The 19,079-nt window shown below is 37.0% G+C and overlaps 1 protein-coding gene across 16 annotated transcripts in view; it reads left to right on the forward strand.

Moving 5' to 3' along the window:
* LOC136845062 (longitudinals lacking protein, isoforms H/M/V-like) overlaps positions 1-19,079 on the forward strand; it is an 83,631-nt gene that overhangs the window by 38,997 nt on the left and 25,555 nt on the right. For 3 of the 16 annotated variants that reach the window (XM_067114881.1, XM_067114883.1, XM_067114882.1), the window contains exon 6: positions 15,402-15,761. The exons of 10 other annotated variants lie outside the window; for them this stretch is intronic. In XM_067114881.1, coding sequence (XP_066970982.1) covers positions 15,402-15,635 — 234 coding nt within the window. In that variant the 3' untranslated portion in view covers positions 15,636-15,761. Of the gene's footprint in view, positions 1-6,731; positions 8,781-15,401; positions 15,762-19,079 lie in introns of those variants that run through there. 3 more of the 16 variants (XM_067114872.1, XM_067114873.1, XM_067114877.1) reach the window with 2 other exon arrangements.

Here is a 19,079-nt window from a genome sequence, read left to right on the forward strand (position 1 = left end):
AAACTCTGGGATGTCTGTAGCTGTTACAACTTACGGTAACAGAAACAGTCATCCTTTTGAATCCTGGGTGGTGAATAGATTTTTTTTTTTTTTTTTCTTTTTTTTGGACAGAAGCTTTTATTTATAATTTATGCATCTGAACATTTGTACAGTTTCAGTTACAGGCAGTCCTCGGTTATCGGCAGGCTTGGTTATCAGTTTGTCAGCTATCTGGTTTTATGGCGCTTGTCTAGCGACAAAGATTGGCAATTTTCGGTGATTTTCAGCGCTGAAAATCACTGACTTTTGCCTGTCAGCACCGATGATCTGGTTTTGGCGCCGATACTTGGTTATCAATGCCGAAAATCGCCAATTTTCAGTTATCAGTGATTTTCGCTTTGTCACAGTGTCGGAACGGAACCCCCACCGATAACCGGGGACTGCCTGTATTTTCTTTTCATAGGTTAGCTGAATTCCAGACATGGAGTTACTGACATGTAAATGTTTTTGGAAGACTTCACATAGCAAAAGATTACTTATATCATATTTTTTGTCAGGTCCATGGCATTCTCAAGGACCCCATACAGTTTAAAGATGGTGAAAACTGTTAGTTACTGGCTGAGACTTAAAGGTTAAGGATTTATAAAGCATTACATGTCCTTGTTATGAATTCCTGTATGAGGGGGGTCCTTTCTGTGTAATGGAGGAAGAGTAATGAAATCTCATAAGTTTCAAGGATTTATGGAGATCTTAACTAGTGTCTATAGTAGGGGTGTGCTAAAAATAGTAATTATTGCTGTGGACTTTTCTGTATGGCCAAGTGCAATGAGAAATTTAGTTTCCTACCCATCTCCAGAGATTATGCTGCCATGGAGAGAGAGTCTTGTAGGTTTCATTCTCAAACTGTGGCCTGTCTTGATAATAGAATTTATTTTGGATGTCTCGAGTGTGAGAGCAAATGGCCGTGTCAGTTTCATATTCATGGTTGTTGCCACTGGTGGGTCTTTGTTGCCAAGGGTTAGGTTATAGAGATCTTGTCTCAGCAGGTGAAACATTGACTGACCATCACCTATTGAAGGAGCCTTGCCTTTGATGTTACTCATCAGTCGCTGAACTCATTTTGTCTTCTTTTGTTCTGCTGGAGGACCATTGATATCAGATCCCGTCATGTGCTTCACAGTATGACTAATGTATGAGTCAGGTTTCCAGTTTGTACGCTTGGAATCCAGAGAAAGTGTAGGTGCAACTTTTGATGTCTAGGTTTTGACCAGTGGTGCTAGTGGAAAGATATGAAAGTATCCAGATAGGCTTTTTCCCTGGGGTAAATTTCCTGTTTTTCACAGTCCATCCATCATGTTCAAGTAGAAACAGAAACCCAATGTGGCAACTCACAGAAGTGTCATTTTTAGGTACTTGATTGGTATTACAGTACAAAGAATCTGGTTGAAGAGGTTGTCATTCAGTTTTTATAGAACATGCTGAATTTAGCTATACAGATGTAAATCCGTTTTTGGTGTTTAATGTGGATTATGTAGTGAAGAGTTTCGTTGCAAAGACGTACAGGCACTACCCTACCAACGATCATTCACGTTACGAACATTCAGAGATACGAACAAATGTGATCATAAATTAAAATTGTGTTCAGTAAGAAACAACTGTATTACCATCACAATTTATTTAGGTTTTATTTATCATTCATATTAATAAAGTATTGCACTCTATGAAATGCAGTACTGTATGTTCATTGTACAGTACTGTACTGTGTTGCGTTTTAGGATGAAAAAACGTACAGTACTGTATTGATTATATCTTTCTGTACTTGAATATGCATGAAGACCAACTTACGAACAATTCAAGACGTGTACGAATGTCCATTTGGAACAGAACTCAGTTGTATGTAGAGTAGTGTCTGTTCAGTACCTTGCTGTACCACCTCTTTTGTTCCTGCAGAATTATTTGGAGTTTAGCACCTATTGATAAAACAGCCACTGTTAAGAAGGGTAGTTTTTCTAATTTTTATAATGCAGAAATCATTTTACTGAATGGAAATTGTTGGTTTCTGTACATTGTTTAATGTTCAGGAATACAAAGCAAATTTTGTGGGGTTCCAGTGCAAGTAGGTGTGCATGAAAGTGAAGCAGCATAGTTAGCAAAGCGAATAGCAACTGAAGTACAGTACTTCCAAGGAGGTACAGGCAGTCCCCGGTTATCGCCGGGCTTGGTTATCGGCGATCTGGTTTTATGGGGCTTGTCTAGTGACAAAAAATGGCAATTTTCAGTGCCAAAAATTGTCGATTTCCGCTTATCGGCGCTGATAGATACCTAACAGAGGTGCCGATAACTGGAAATCTGTGCTTTTCGGTGCTGATAAGCACCAAAAATCACCAATTTTTGGTTTTCGGCGATATTCAGTTATCACCACTCCGTCAGAACCCAACCCACGCCGATAACTGGGGACTGCCTGTATCCTTAAATGCGCAGTGTTTTCTGGCCTGATACCTTGAAGTTAGTTTGTAATCTAGCATATATCAGTACAGTACGTAGTACATATTGTTGGAAGTCTTCATTCAAAAATAAATTGGAGGTGACAAGTGTTAGTGTCTTGGAAGTATGAAAGTACTGTGCACCCGTAAGAACGGAGATGGTGTCAAGAAAATTACAAATAGGGCACTCTGTTTTACATACACATGCATGATAGGAAGTGGATATTGGAGCCCTTTAACTGTGCTGCATTTTTTGGCTGAATGCCATAGTCTAGGTGATTTTAGAATTCAGTGCCTTTCCTAAGGCTAGTGGTGAGGACGTCAGATATGTCCTTGCCAACCTTCTTTGAGAGGATTTTGCATATAGTACCATTGGTGGTGTTAGATTTATTTCAGAGGCTGGTCATCTGTTGAAGGTATATCTTGAATTTTTATTTTGTTGTTGTTAGTACAGCTGATTTAGTTGCTTTTAACAAACACCAGAGTCAGTGACCTCTGGTGTTACAACACCCAGAGAACCATAAATCAGGCAGTCCATTTTGAATAGATGTTCAGTTGTCCATTGTCCATGACTGACTGTAGGTGAAATCCAATGTTTTCTTAAAACCTTTTTAAGGGGAATAATCATGGCTGTTGTGTTCATTGGAGACAGCAGCCAAGATATTTTCATTCCTTCTTCGTATGCATGGGCAGCCTTAGTCAATATTTTGATTCATTGAGAGGAAGAAGCACCACCATCTGACACCATTTTCCTTATGTTTTTGATCTGGCATCGGATAAAAGGTCTTGAACCTGAGATCAAGCAGCAGTTTTCTCCCCGTCTCATCATCAGGCAATAATCTGTGGCTGAGGACTGTAACCAGGACTGACCATAGCATCCCTATGAAGTAGAACAATCATACAGGCAAGATTTACAAACATTTTTCTGAAACTAGGCTGTTGACTACAACATTACAGTGTTAGACTTTAAGACATCTTAAACAGCATATTGCAAGAATCTTCCTCAGATCATGAGGACCACCTAGAAGAGAAGATTTAAGCTCCTAGAAGTGTTACTATAGCCATCTTTTTCATAGGCTAAACAATCGGAGTTAACATAAGGAGTGAATGTGCAAGAGTCAGCTCTACCAGTGTGGATACAATTGGTACCAAGTTTGCGAAGCATGAATGGTGTCTGTGTACGGGGCAGTACTTGTGATGGTGAGAGCCGAAGGAAAGGAACCTCATTTTTTTTGTTTATCTTGCATGGCTTGACAACAGTTTCAGAACAACATCTGTGAAATGTTTTAGTGATTTGAGTGACTGGTAGCTTACAGGAAAGACAAATACATCACATTCATTGTTTTATCATAGTACAAGGGTAATAAAGGGATTACTTACCCACATATACTTTCCTCTCATGCTTATTGTGAATCATTGAGTTATATACCATTGACACATACCTTGATTCATATACACATTGGGGTTTACACTCTTACAAAAAATTAGCGAGAGATTCCTTTCCCTTTACTGTATGGATATGGAATTCTCTCTCTCTCTCTCTCTCTCTCTCTCTCTCTCTCTCTCTCTCTCTCTCTCTCTCTCTCTCTCTCTCTCTCTCTCTCTCTCTCTCTCTCTCTCTCTCTCTCTCTCTCTCTCTCTCTCTCTCTCTCTCTCTCTCTCTCTCTCTCTCTCTCTCTCTCTCTCTCTCTCTCTCTCTCTCTCTCTCCAGTGGGTCAGATGTAATGGAATGCAGAAATTGTAGGGGATTAAAGCTTATGGAACACAGTGGAAAGAGGGAAAAGTAATAAACTGTGTGCAAAATTGTTGAGATCCACAAAATGCAGTTTGGATTTGTGCTTGGGAAAAGCACAGTAGATGCTGTTTAAATTGCAAGACAGGCACGGGAAAAATTTTTCGGAGAGTAGTAGGAAGCTATACTGTGTTTTGTAGGTTTGGGAAAGGCTTTTGACAGAGCACCCAGGGAAGTGGTTTACAGGGGTTTGAGAAAGAAAGGAGTTCTGAGAGGCTTATAGTATGGAAAAGGGAATATATAAGGTAGCAAGAACAGTAGCAAGGACAAAATACAGGAAGACAGATGCCGTTGATGTTAAGATTGGATTGCATCAAAGATCAGCTCGAAGCCCATTCCTCTTAGTAGTCGTAATGAAATGTTCTGAGTAAACGTGATAGGAAACATGTTCCAAGATCTGCTGTTTTGCAGATGACCTGGTTTTAAAGCAGAAACAGAACGAAAAGTGGACGGGAGGTACAGAGCATGGCAGGAGGGCATAGAAAGAGTAGGACCTTGTGCTTCCAAAACTCAAGTACTTCTAAGCCGTGGAAGGGAAGAAGGAACTAACATCAAGAGCTGGTGAGGAACTAAAGCAAGATTTCAAGTACTTGGGTTCTGTCATGACTGATGAGGATGGAGGCGAGAGGGATGTATGGCAGAGAATTAAAGTAGCCTGACTAAATAGAGACAGGTGTGAGGGGTGATTTCCTGACAAGAAGAATAATTTGAGGCTAAAAATTAAATTCTGCAAAACAGTGATCAGACCAGTGCTGCTGTACGATACATAGACGTGGGCAGTATGCAAAAAAGAGGGGGGAACCTTGGAAAGGACAGAGTTAAGGATGTTGAGATGGATCCTTGGAGCGTCATTACTGGAAAGAATTGAAAGCGAGCAAATAAGAATGAGGGTGGGTGTATGTCAAACAACAGATAAAGCCAGGGAAAGTAGGTTGAGGTGGTGTAGTTCATATGGTTCGCAGGGATTTTAGGTGGCGTGACGTAGAGAGATGAAATCACTAGGCATAGAATATGCAAATGCCCTAGATAGAATTCTGTAAAGAAGGAAGACCTGAGCCACTTAATCCATAGGAATATGGGATTAAGGTCATATGAAGAAGAAGGTAGTGGGTCAGATATGCAAGTTTATAGTGAGAATTAGTGTTCAAGTTAAACTAAGGATGATATCTGCAAATTAACCACCTAAATTATAGTTTGGGATGTGAAGAACTTGATTTTTTTTTTATAGAGGGACTATTCTTATTGGGATGTGAAGGCTTTGAGAATGGAGAAATCTGTTGGGCGAAGCATCTGTGATAGTGGCTACCACTCGCCCCTTAGTGCATACCGACACCATTGTGGTGATCGATCCAGGGGTAGTAACCCTGGCATTATGGATAGCTTTTTCTCTGGTATATTTAGCAATATTTATACCTAGAAATGTGTGCTATTGGAACCATTTCACTGGGTGACACAGGTCGAGCCCAGAAATAGATTTTTCCGTTGTCAAAATCCTTTTTTATTTTTTATAGAGGGACTATTCTTATTCCAAGTTGTTTCTAAGGTTGGTAAGGGAATTCCAAGTTGTTTCTAAGGTTGGTAAGGGAAGTGGAGAAAGGTATTAAATTCATGATAGAAGCAGCCTTAATGTTAAACAGGAAAATAAAAAACTTTGTGCCAAAGCATATGGAATTCATAGGAGCACTGATGATTTCAGGACCCTTGCCATATTGTTACGCATTTCAGATTCAGTGGCTAATGTGTTAGGAGTCGTAGCTATCCATTAAATCTCTTTTGACCCATTATAGTTTGTATTTTGTTTGAAATTGGATTTTTCAAAAGTTTGTTTTAATGTGTATTTAAGGAGATTTGTTTGTGTCCTTTCGTTTAAAACCTCACGACTTCGTAACCAAGTACTACCAGAGGGTATTGATGTGGAAATTTAGTGCATGGTTTATTATAGATATTCTGTGATGGATAATGTGTACGGTTTTAGGGCTTGTTCATAGATGGCTTGGGTTACAAAGAGGACATACACTGAGCATGCTTTGGATGCATATTCGTTGTAAAAGGAGCACTTGGATGTCGGCTTTTCTATTTGTCCCATTTAGTTGATCTTAGAGTTTTATTTTCAGTGATTTCTAAACTTCATTCAAAATTTACAGTACTGTTCTTGTATGTACTAACCTTTCCTTTGGTGTCAGTTTACGATTTCACCCTTATTCTGTAATTCTCAGAGTTTTTTTTTCAGTTTGGTTATTTTTATACTGTATTTAAGGTGAAATATAAAGAGAGTTGGTGGTGGGACTTTCTGCTTAAGGTTTTTAAAAGTTTTTATCACCCAGCAGCATGTTTTGATTACAGTAGTTCATTTGTGTAGGGAACAGGATACTTTTCAATTTTTATTTGTACAATTGTTGTCTTTGTTATTCAAATTCAGTATTTAATAAGAAAACTGAGACGTGGCCCAGGACTGAACTGTCCATTTTTTCTTATAGGGCCCTCGGGGAAGAAGCAGCACCACAGTTCAGAGGGACTTGCTTAACCAAACAGAGTTGCTGAGCCAAGCGGTAACACAGACCCTTCAAAACGCCCATGTGTGTCCTATATGCGGACACCTGGCACGACAGAGGAAAGATTTGAAGAAGCATTTACGAATTCATACAGGAGAAAAGCCTTATGTATGTTTGTGGTGTCCGTACCGTTCAACTCAAAACAGCAATTTACGAACTCACATTCGGAGAGTCCATTCGCGGCCTCACCGTTCCACAGAGAAGTCACAAGCAGTGCCTACTCAGCGGGAACCAGACGAAACATTTCGCAGGTCTTCGTTTGTAGACTGATTCATTTAAAATCATGGAGGACATTTGTACAGTGTGCTGTTATTTAGTTTATGTTGACGTTCAAGAAATTGTTTATCTTGAGAATTTCTGTACTCATTGCCTATAAAGATGATGTGTTTGTTGAAAGGAAGTCCGATGTCAACCCAAAAGGTTTAGTGTATGTGACGCTTCAGTAACATGAAGGACAAAAACAGTGTTTGCTATGTATATAATGGAAGGCCATTGAACCGCTTGTTGAAAATTCAGTTACGCTCTTATCGACACTTAATGCCCTTAATGATGAGCTTGCCATGTTTCTCTTCCATAGGGCTCCTGGAATATCTCCAGTGTCGGGCAGGCAGCAGATCAGTATGGCATGGTTGATAATTCATTACAACAGAAGCAGCTGTTCTGTGGTCAGTGCAGTTACAAAGCTCGGGATAGGGCTAACCTTCGGCGTCATAAAAGGATTCATACTGGAGAGAAGCCTTACGGTTGTAATTACTGTTCTTATCAGTCTAATCAGAGTAACAATGTGAAGGCCCACATCAAACGTTTGCACAGAGAGAGAACTGCACATCAGTCTGAAGTGCATGAAGAGGATGTGATGCAGATGTGAATTATGAATTCAGGCACCATCTGCAGGCCAATATGGTTGTGTGTGATAGGGTCTTTTTTTTTCCCTCGTTAAAGTATAGTATATGGAAATTAATTTTTTTAGTGTTTTAATGATGACAGATGATAAGTAGAACATTTTTTTGTGAGGTTCATGAAAATTCCAAGGGTGTAATTGTGTGTATATGCTCTGTAAATACAAAAGAACAAAACAAACTTTAAATACATTGTAAAGAGAATAAAATTAAAATTAAAGTACTTTGTACTGCACTGTTTGCATTTTCTCTTACTGGTATGCTGTAGACAACTCATATTTGCGGCATATTTAAGCATTGATATTAATAGCATCTGATTGACAGTTTTCCTATGTTCAATAGAGCCAAACCTGATATTTTAATATTTCAAAAAAAATAGCATCATGTAATTTGAAAGTAAAGGATAATTTTTCAGTGACGTCAGCGGGGCTTCAGATATGTCAGAATATAATTTTTTAATACTATGCTTACCACAGTTGTCTAGCAGTTAGCTGTGACAGCAGTCATTATCATCATCTGGGTTATTTTTTTGGAGGTCCTAATTGTTCTATCAAGCATTCATAAACAAGAAGCTGTTACATAAGGAAATTACAGACCAACATGTTAAAAAAAAAAAAAAAAGACTACAGTATTTGCAGGATATAAGTAAACTGTTTAGCTAATTCTTGTTTCATCACTCAGTCAGACAGCTTGTACACACAATCACATGAGAGAAGTGTAAAAATTGGTACAGTATTTATTTCCAGGGGAGTGACTGACACCTTCAAAAGAGCCATTGGTTGCAGTGAGGGTTCTAGTTGAAAGGTTTTTTTTATATTTCTTTACGATAAGTAAGTTCATTTGCATTTGACAGTTTTTTATGTATAATTTTTGAAGAACTGTTGATATGGCTATTCTGCAAGTGATAAGTCTGTCTGCGTGCATGTCTGCATATGACTTTGTGAAGCTAGATGTACTATAAGCAGGTATGTCTGTTTTATAATCCTAGTTTAATCCTTAGATTTCTGTTAAAATGTATTATACCAGATGTTTCGCAAATTGTATGGTTATTCAATTGAATTAAACTAGTCATGAAGGTGTGGTTTTCATTCTGTCACATTTTTACACTCCAGATTTTTTAATTGCTTCAATTTACAATATTTGCATATAATTAGTCAGAGATAAGGGTCTTTTTGTAAAAATATATAATAGATTTGACACAAAGATTTGTGGTTAACTTCAGATGGTATTATCTTTGATGGTCATTTATGATTTATCTGCACTTTCCACTGAAAAATTCTCAGCCGCTTAGAAATTGAATTGTGACCCCCCCCATACGTCATGTGAAGCATGAAGGAAGCTTAAATTTTTTAATGAGAAGAAATGGCATGGTAAAAAAATTACAAAGAAAATAATACAATAGAAATGAAAGCAATAATTGCACAAGTATGGAGCAACCCCCCACACACACACACACACACACACACACACACACACACACACACACACACACACACACACACACACACACACACACACACAACTAACTCCAGACCGCTGACATGTCATTGGCAATTGCACCTATGTGTGTACTATAGCATAACTAACTTAAAATTATTTAAAGAAGCTTTTTTTTTTTATTATAAAAAGAAATTTGAAGAAATCAAAATGAAAAAAAGGGAAAGTTATCATGCACATACGGTGGGAGGAAGAGATTGGCTGTGAATAATCATACCTAAAATGTGAGGTGACGCTAAAGAAAAGAACATTACGAAATAGAGAAATTTAAAACTGAAATGAGAAAATAGATTACTGATGGACATTCGCAGAGAAGTATCGGTTGTCAGTGCTGTACACTGCTTGCGTGTACTGTACATAATTTATAATTAAAAAAAGCCTAAAATAATTTAAACAATGAAGTTGTATAAAGAAACGGGAGTGAGGTGAAAAGGATGGAATGTAGGAACAAGGAAGTTATTTCACACCTGGAGAGAGAGAGAGAATAATTAGCTAGCAGTCATTCCTCGGAGCTGAGCTTGGTAGCCAGAGTATGGGAATGGATATGTTGCTTTTAAAGTATTTAAATGTCGAATATTTTGCAGGTGGGAATTTGAAAAATTTAATGTTCTTAAGTTTATCACGTGCTTAAAGAAGTATCTTCTTACTGAATTTTTTTTAGCTGAAGAAATAAGAGTTTGAAAGTTGATAAAATGCTGAATAATTTATTAGCCTTTGTAGCTGCCAACATTGTTGCAGATTTTGATATTAAAACAAAGTTCCCTAGTTATATAATGGACCCAAGAACAAACTGCCCAACTCTGCCTGCCAATTTTTTTTTTATGTAAAGTATTTAAAGGTAAATTTTCCCAATTCTTGTAAGCTTAAGTCTCAGTAGTTTACAACTGTAATATATAGTTTTGTTATATTTTATTGAGGTCATTAAGAGAATGAAATATATAGGTCGGATGAAAAACAATTTTCCATTCTGGATACCTGGACATTTTACAGAAAATCTCATGGAGCTAAAAGTAATTGTCTTTCCATTTCAAAACCTCTTCTTTAATGACAGTTAGTACAAATTTATAGGTAGACTGGATACGTTGAATTATATCATTCTGAGAAATGTTTTGATTGTGTTGCTTTCCTTGTCTCTTTTTATAATCATTTGTAATGTGTGTGTGCTGGAGAGTGCAATTAAAATATGCAATATAATTTTCTCTCTCTCTCTCTCTCTCTCTCTCTCTCTCTCTCTCTCTCTCTCTCTCTCTCTCTCTCTCTCTCTCTCTCTCTCTCACAGAATTATATAAATAAGTACTTTTTCACATGCCAGTTGGGAGAGTATACCTTAAGATGTTAATAAAAAAAAAAAAAAGAGTACAGTACATTTAAGCCTTGATGAAAGGTAACATATGTACTACTATGCTGTGGTTCGGTCTGGTTAAAGAAATCATTTATAACTAACTAACTGTGCTGTGGTAAGCCAGGCAGTGTAATAGCTTAAACAAATGAACATACCCACGCCAAGGAGCAGGTCATGCATACAGGAGCCTAAGTTACTTATATGAAATGTAATGAAGCTTTCATTTCTCTTTTTTATTTTAGCGTTACATGCCTATACAAGATCAGAAGACAGAACACACAAGTACAACAACATACCACTTACACACAAATTTGCAGCAGGTTTTTCTTGGCACAAATTTATGGGTGTTTTTTTATTTGAAATATAGTTTTATTTGCCTTATTTTTAAACTTCAGTGTTTAATTTTTCATATTGATAGTGATTCCAAAGGTATTATTGGCTTAGGGTTTGTTAGTATAGGGTAGGCTAGGAATGACAGGTTAGCTAGGGGTTTTGGGGGGATAATCTATTCTATAGGCTAAGCAGGATTTATTCCCATACTTGTTCTGCACAGTTGTTCACCCCCCCATTCTTGGACCCATTGATAAAGATACAAGGGAAGTTAGTGTAATAATTTTGCATGTGAAATTGTTTTACGCTTGTAAATTATGTAACTTCCAGTCAGATTTTACTGGAAGTAATCTATATGGCAGGGTATAACAAGGATTTTGAGTGTTGCTACTTATCAAAGCTGTGTGAGCCATCCTCATCCAGGAACTTTGAATATTCAAAGACAAAATGAAATGGCTGCTGCTTGGAATACTTAATAGCTGTCATTTCCCATCACAAGTTAACGGTTTTGGTTTACTTGTTATTGGGTGTTCAGATATGTTTTTTTTTTTCTCTGCATTGTAGAGGTTGAGAAGAACTTTAGAAGTATATTCTCTATGTGTGTACAGTATATAAATTTTCAAGAACAATATACAGACCACTGATAAAATCTGTCAGGTTTATACAGTATTGGAACTTATTTTTTGAGGATGTCAGCCATGTTTCTAGTTTTAACCTGGAAGAGAGTGCTTGAATGAGTTTTAACCTAGAAGAAAGTGCTTGAGTGATGTTTTAGCAAAGCTGAAAATAATAACGGTTATAACAGAAAGTACAGGATTTAATCAAGTAGCTACTTCAGAATGGAAGAGGTCCTCTCCAGTTACCAGTTAGCAAGACACAAGAATATGTTCTTACAAACCCAGTAATCATAAAGTAGCCTTACTTTGTGTAAAATGGCTCCAATGACACCAGCTGAAAGATCTTGCAAAGATCATCCACACTTGCTCAGCTTGTGCTCCTTGTGCCTCCCACCTAGGCTATTTCTTTTTTCCTGTTTTTGTGATGTGCTCATTTAAAATTCTCCTTTGCATTCATTTGTTAATGCTTTTTTTTTTTGCTTTGATTTCCTGTGCTAAGTGTTGTGTTGTCCTTCTGGTGCTTTGGTTGGGGTTGATACCAGTGTAAGTTGCCTGTGTTGATGAGGTTCTTTCGTCCCTTCATGTTAGCACTCCTCCTTTCAGGGCATGCCTTGAAGGGCTTTGAAGGTTTGGGGGTCCATTGGTGCAAAACCTTTGGGTCTGCAGTGGCTACTGCCTTCCATTTCTGAACGTAGCTCCTATCCCATTGTTATTGACTTGATAGTCTTTAAGTCCTTTCCATCTTGTCCAGTGAAATTGTATGTCCTTGATGACTATAGGACTAAATGGCCTCCATTTCAAAAGTGCCATCAAGTAGGTTCACCTGGAGGAACTGGGATTCCACTGTTGGCTCTTCCTTTATGTGAATTCTAGATGAGGTTGAAGGTGGGTTATAGATCTTAGCTTTGTCAATAGGTTCCTTTGTCTTCTTTATTTTTTGATGTAAACTGTGGAGTTTGTCCATAGATCAATTTGTAGAGGGCACTCCCTTGCCTTATTAGACCGGAAGGATCTAATTTATCACTTTTCCAGAAGCTTTTTGCCTTTGTTTGACTATGTTGTGCTTTCCAGTTTCAGGTCCTTCAGTCTTTGTATATCCCCTAAGGTCTTCGTAAAAAATGTGGCTCCCTTGGCTCATTGCAGGTGTTTGGATGACTGGTTGGTCTTGGTTCTTGTAGGAAGGAGTAAGGAAGCACATGTGCAGCTTGTTCTGAACTTGAGCTGTTCATTGGGTCTGCAGATAAACCTGGCCCCTTCCTTACCATATAGTGGATATTGAGATTGACCCCACCACTGAATTAGTCGGATTTTCCAATGAAAACCTTCCATTATTGACTACTGTGTGACGCTAATTCAACGTAAGGCTATAGACATCTGAGATTGTTTCCCTGCTGCGTGACCTTGTCAGTCATATGGTTCTCTTATTAAGCCTTTTGTATCACATGATATAACTGTGGAATGGAGTTTTTCAGAGAAAGATTAAAAGTGCAACTTGCTTAACAGATGTTGCTATCATTTAGATTGGAATCTTGCTGTCGTAAAAGTTACGGTACTTTACTGATTGTAAGTTCAGATCTCGGACGTGCATTTATGCTGTTTTGGCCAATTGGGTGACCACATTGCATTTAAGACAACCTTAGATCTGCTGGCCACATCTGGTTCCCCCAGACAGACGTGGCATCTTGAATCTGTGGGATCAACATATTTGGAAAATCAGTTGTAGACTTTAAAATGAAACAATTAAATACAGCTCATTCCAAGTACTTTGAACAGAAAGCATTGAAATGTAGGTCACTCTGAGTTTTTAAATCCTGTGAACAACAGCTTTTTGTAACATTTGGCCATAGTTTGATTTTTACTTGAGCAATGGTTTTCCCACCTTATTTGTTCATGGTTAAAGAATTTTACATTACCTATGATTTTCTCCAATAAGTAAACACAGAAAGCAAAGGAGGCTATAGGTATTCATGGTCGTTATCTGTCTCTGTTGTCTCAAATAGTCTGTAAATACGTGAACCCTGCTTGGCCAAATTTATGTAGAGCCCAAGTTTTTCACATAGAGGTTCTAATTTTTTTTTTTTTTTTTTTTGCATTTTTCCCTTTTTATATAAGAATTCTGGGATATCCTGATTTGGGATTTAATTATTGGAATGCCCACTTCCTACAAAGTACTAGGTATTGAGGGCCACTGATTTGATCATCTTCCCTTGCATTTGTGGATTCTAGTGAAGTGGAACTGTTTACTTCACTGCTTTTTCACACCAGAGGTGTTCCCAGGTCAACTACAGTCACTTCATTCGTGTTGGCAAGGCATCCTAGACAGCAGAAACTTTTATGGGAGTCATGGTGCATGCCATCTGCTAATCCACTTTGCAACCCTGAAGTTTTGGTGAGGGGTTAGGCGTGCAATGAGCAGAAGCGTCATATGAAGAGAAATATTCGTAAGCTCTCCTCCACTCCTCGTGTACATTACTTGTCCTCTGCAGAGTGCTGACCCCTGCAAGTCAGTCATAGAAGATGCAGGCTGGGCCAGGAAACAGTGATCCTACTCTGATGCATAGCCAAAAGATCAAACATAGCTGGAAACAGTAGCCTCGGTATTGGAACACAACACGAACACACTACTGGCATAATCTTTATAAAATGCAGTCTGCAGATGTGCAAATAACACAATGCATGCAGACCAGTATGTTGTCAAAAGTCATAGTAAAACAATTACTGTAGTATTGTTCTCCAGTGCAAAGTAAACAAAGATTATTGTGATCTATTCCTTAACTAACACTATGTGTACTGTATAACCATGGTATACATTATACAATAATTGTGGTGAGTGTCAGTATCTCTTATTTGGAAAATGTAGCAGTTCATTGTGAATGATTTTCTAAAGGTAAAGTTTAAGGCTGGATTTGTTTTCTTTCTTTTGCTATTTGTTGTGTTGCAGATATGCGAAAAAATGTCTTGACCACCATTTGCAATTGAGCTGTGTGAATCTCTCTTGGGGTATCCAGCATATTCCTGGCAATTTTTTGCACCATGTGAAGTTTCTGTGTGTTTCAAAATACAGGGCAACCATCCCTTCTGGATACCAGTTTATCTGTAACAGTTAAACATCTCTGTGTAATTTACTTGCAGCAAATTTACCTCGTTAAATTAGACTTATATTTCTTATATTAAGAAGTGAGGAAGCATTTTCTGAAGTCCTAACATGCAGTCTTCAAATTTAAACTTGGTTTGTAAATTTTTAGTGCTATTAGCTCTCTGGGAATTAATTTCAATTTCAACTTTATTTTGTCAGTGATTTTGAGAAGTTTATTATACACCGTTTGATATGAAATGATTTGTGGTTAAAGAGAGTCCATTGGTGTTCATTCTTAATAGTGCTTGAGTTATATTTCGTAAGTAAAAATTGTGGTGTGTGATAAAAGTTCATTACACAATGTTGATGGTAGCAAGAAATTTTTTAAGATATAGCAGACACAATTATCAAGAAAATTAAAAATTAAGTGGCATCTTTCACATCCTTCCCAATCAATCTGATGTTTTTGAAAGGTGGTGTAAATAATGTTCAAATGTGGCCTAACATCATCTTAAGAGTGACTGTAAGTTCATAAGTAGGTGTCAAGCAAGGGTTGGAAAGTACAGGAGAAGAACTTTGGATAACACATTGGATATGTAAGCTTTCTTTTATATTTCTTGTGAGCTCAGATTTGTAAATTGAAAGTTTTTCATTTTGAATCTTGACTTTTGCTTCTTCTGCTGTTCATATTTTATATTTCTCCGTGCATTGATTTTAGGCAACAGAGGGACTGATAAAGTAAGCAGGAATGAGATTGCTAAATGTTTAATTATAACACTTTACGTGCCAAGTTAGTTCGATATGGTAAAGGTTTCCCTTCTCTCTTCTCCTTAGGGCTCGGAGGTTGTGGAAGCTCAAGGGTTGTCTGTGAAGTTGAACCACAACATTTGCAATCAGTGCGGCTATGTGGCTCGGGACAAGACTAATCTGCGGAAGCATTACTATACTCATACAGGAGAGAAACCATATGCTTGCATGTACTGCTTCTATAAAACCACACAGAATAGTAATTTGAGAACCCACATAAGACGACATCACGCACAATACATTCCCCCTGACGCTTCTTAAATGTTTTGTTCGACATTATGATTTCAATTCAACATTAACTTTACCTTTGTGATATTTAGTTTAATGAGATTACAATTGCATTAGTTGTTGATGTGCAATACTGAAATACACTTTACTCCTTACCAATCTTTTATTATTCATCCACTATTCCAAGATCTGTTGTCCCAAACCACTTTTATAGATTATCAAAGATATGGCTCAGGTAGCAGAAGTCAAGGTATACAGTACTGTAGTACAATGTAGTAACCTTTGCAAAGGATTTAACTTTTTTCATTCATGTTTTCCTAACAAATTACACATGACTTAAGTCTGTTGTGTTCCTAAAATATTTGAAAAAAATTTTGATAGGTTACTTGAGAGAAAACATTTTTATCAGGATTGTAACAAAACAGGTAGGTTTGAAACAAGAAGAATTGATTTTTCAGTTTAGGAAACTAGCTTTTATTTGGTAGGTGTTGATTTAAGGCAACTTTCTGGTAAAGGAAAAACTGAAATTAAAAAAAATATAAATTTAAAATTTTTCTCAACTAGGCAGGATATGTGATACTGTGAATATGAAGTATTTCTTCAGATTTAGTCATAGTTCTGTATTGCATGACTCATATTAGGTCAGTACAACACACTTTTTGTTACAATAAATTACAAAAATATTTCCTGAAAAAAATACGACTGGAATTGGCAAATATCTTGTTTTGCCAATTGGTGCAAGATGACAGCACCAAAAATGAGCTCATTTACATAATTTTTCAGCTAATTTCCTCAAACGTTTATACATTTTTATACACAATAGACTAGGCCTATGGTATTCATTGTTTGAAACCTTTTTCTTTTAGAGCAAACTTACCTCTTTGTTATGTTAAATAAATTCCCCATGCCAACATGGGAATTCAGCTGTCTTTATAGAGAGGTAGTAGTTCAAAGAATAAATACATATTTTCAGACTTTGTTTTCTAATAAATTATCTAAAAGAATTTAATTGGTCAAATTTTTTCTTAATGAGGAAAAAGTAAGTTATTTGTATTTGTGAAGTATTCTTAAAACTTAATGGAAATTCACATAGCAAGATATAAAAACTGAGGTATAAACAGCACATTACAAAGGTTGATATTTAACTGTTACATATAGATTTCTTAGTTCATTAGTTTTAGGTATGAAGTTTTTTGACATTTTATCAGGTTTCAGTGAAACTAGCACTGTATTCAGTTTTAGAACTTCATCCATATTCTACTGTACAGTATTCTGTTTCTCTAGCATTTCATTAAATATATACTGTACAGTACATTAATTTGGAATTCAGGTAATTTTGATGAATAATTGCTCAAATTTATTACCCCTTCTAATATTGTTTGTGCTCATCTGAGTGACTGGTGTGGGTGATTCTTGATTTGTTGCTGTTTATGGATAAGGGTTGGTCGTTAAGAGGAGGGTATAGAAAAGGCAATAAATATTGAGTAGAAAGTTTTGAGAAATAGCATTGATACAGTAAACTCCCGGATTTGCATTCTCATAATTCGCGGACTCAGCAACTCGCGGGATTTTCTGTGGAATGTGTATACAGTACACATTATTTGCCGAAAATTTTCCTATTTGCAGAATTTTTCATAGGGAAATACTCACAGATTACTGTATTTTCATATAGTTTTCATGACTAAATGCACTTTTTGTGATAAAACTATTAAAATTTTCAGATATAAGCATTTCTAGAGGTTTTTTGGTGTTTTGAACTATGAAAATAGGCAGTTACAGTAAACCCCCGTATTCGCGTTCTCATGGTTCATGGACTCATGCATTCGTGGGTTTCTCTGTGGAACATATCTAGCCATCATTCATGAAAATTTGCCCATTCATGGTATTTTTCACTGAGAAATATTCACTAATTACTGTATTTTCATATAATTTTCATGAATAAATGCACTTTTTGTGATAAAACAATTAAAATACTCAGGCATAAGCATTTTTACAGGGTTTTTCTTGGTTTAAGCTATCAAAATGGGCAGTTATAAGCATTTTTAGAGGGGTTTTAAGTTTTTGTGAATTTGAGCTATTTTGGGGGGATAGTGGTACGCATCCCCCGTGAATCTAGGGGGTTGGGGGTTTACTGTATATATGAATAAGACTGTGGTTAGAGACACTGACATTGTCATATCATTGTGGAAATTAAGTGAATTAGAAAGTCACATTGACGTAAAAGTATACACTACTGTAAATCTTGAAAAAAAGCAGTAATAGGGTGGTTATTGTCTTGTCAATTGCAAAAATTATATATAAAATAAGGCAGTCTTCAGCCTCTTTCCTTCATTTCTGGTCCAGGCCCATGCACACAACCCATCTGTGCAACTTGCTCTCGAAGGAAACATTCTGCTTGGTTTCCGTCACTAAATCACTGTTTCATGGACCACTGTTCAGAGGTTATAACTTGTTACAAACCCTGATTTTTCACGCGCTTCATAGCTCGCCTGTTTATGGCTTTTTATGAGTGCTGCATCATGAGTGAATGAGGAAGTTTACTGGAGAAAATAATTGAGGTTGTGTATAAAACCTCTTGTTTTTTCTTTCAAAACATTAGGCCACTGTATTGTTCTAAGGCTTACAGGTGTAGATGGCAGCATGAGCTCCTGTGTGATCATGTGTGCATCTATTGATTGAAAGCTCATCTTTTATCTGAAAAATATTCTTGATTTACCAGCGTGTGTGGATGTCGTATTCCGCATAGTCAGTTTTTTCCTACCATTTTTTGCCTTGAACATCTTTATTTCAATGTTACCTGTAGATGTTTATGAGTGTTTCAAGAAGACGTTTTCAGTGGTGTCCTGATGATTTTTACTGATTGCGAGAGCTCAAAAGTAGCTTAATCAAGAATGGACATACCCTGAATATTTGTTGGTTAAAGTTTCTTTGGATATCCTCACTGTTGTTCATAAGTCTTTTAGAGGGATCTACTTCCTACAGTGTTCCTTGCATGGTACACCGTAGATCAAAGGAAAAGGGTTTAGCAGCGTTCCCCCCTGCCCCAAGATATAATTGGTTTGCCTTTTACCCAACATATGTTCTTCTGCCCTGTCCTTCCGCTATGTCCAACTACATCTGTTTTCAGCTAAAAACTCAAACCTTTATTAAAGAAAGAACTCCTCAGGGCAGTCCTGGAAGTTTGGTTTTTTTGGTTAGTTGAGTAATTACTGCACCAGCTGATATCGTCAAATCATTAAAAGGCATAAGCATCCATCTTTGGTATTTTTGTTGCTTGTGTTTAGGTATTCTAGGCTCAGATTGAAGGCAAGGTGATCTACAATATGCAAGACAGAACGACTGCCCTTGTAAATTTCACAGTCAGTGGGTTAAAGAGTCAAAGATCTTTTTATGTTACTAATGAAGGATATTGTTTTGGTGGGAAGGCTTCTTCTAAGCTGCAGAGAGATGCATTACTGTTGATGGAAATGGTTTGAT

Source organism: Macrobrachium rosenbergii, chromosome 13, assembly GCF_040412425.1.
Source record: "Macrobrachium rosenbergii isolate ZJJX-2024 chromosome 13, ASM4041242v1, whole genome shotgun sequence".
NCBI classification, from domain to species: Eukaryota; Metazoa; Arthropoda; class Malacostraca; order Decapoda; family Palaemonidae; genus Macrobrachium; species Macrobrachium rosenbergii.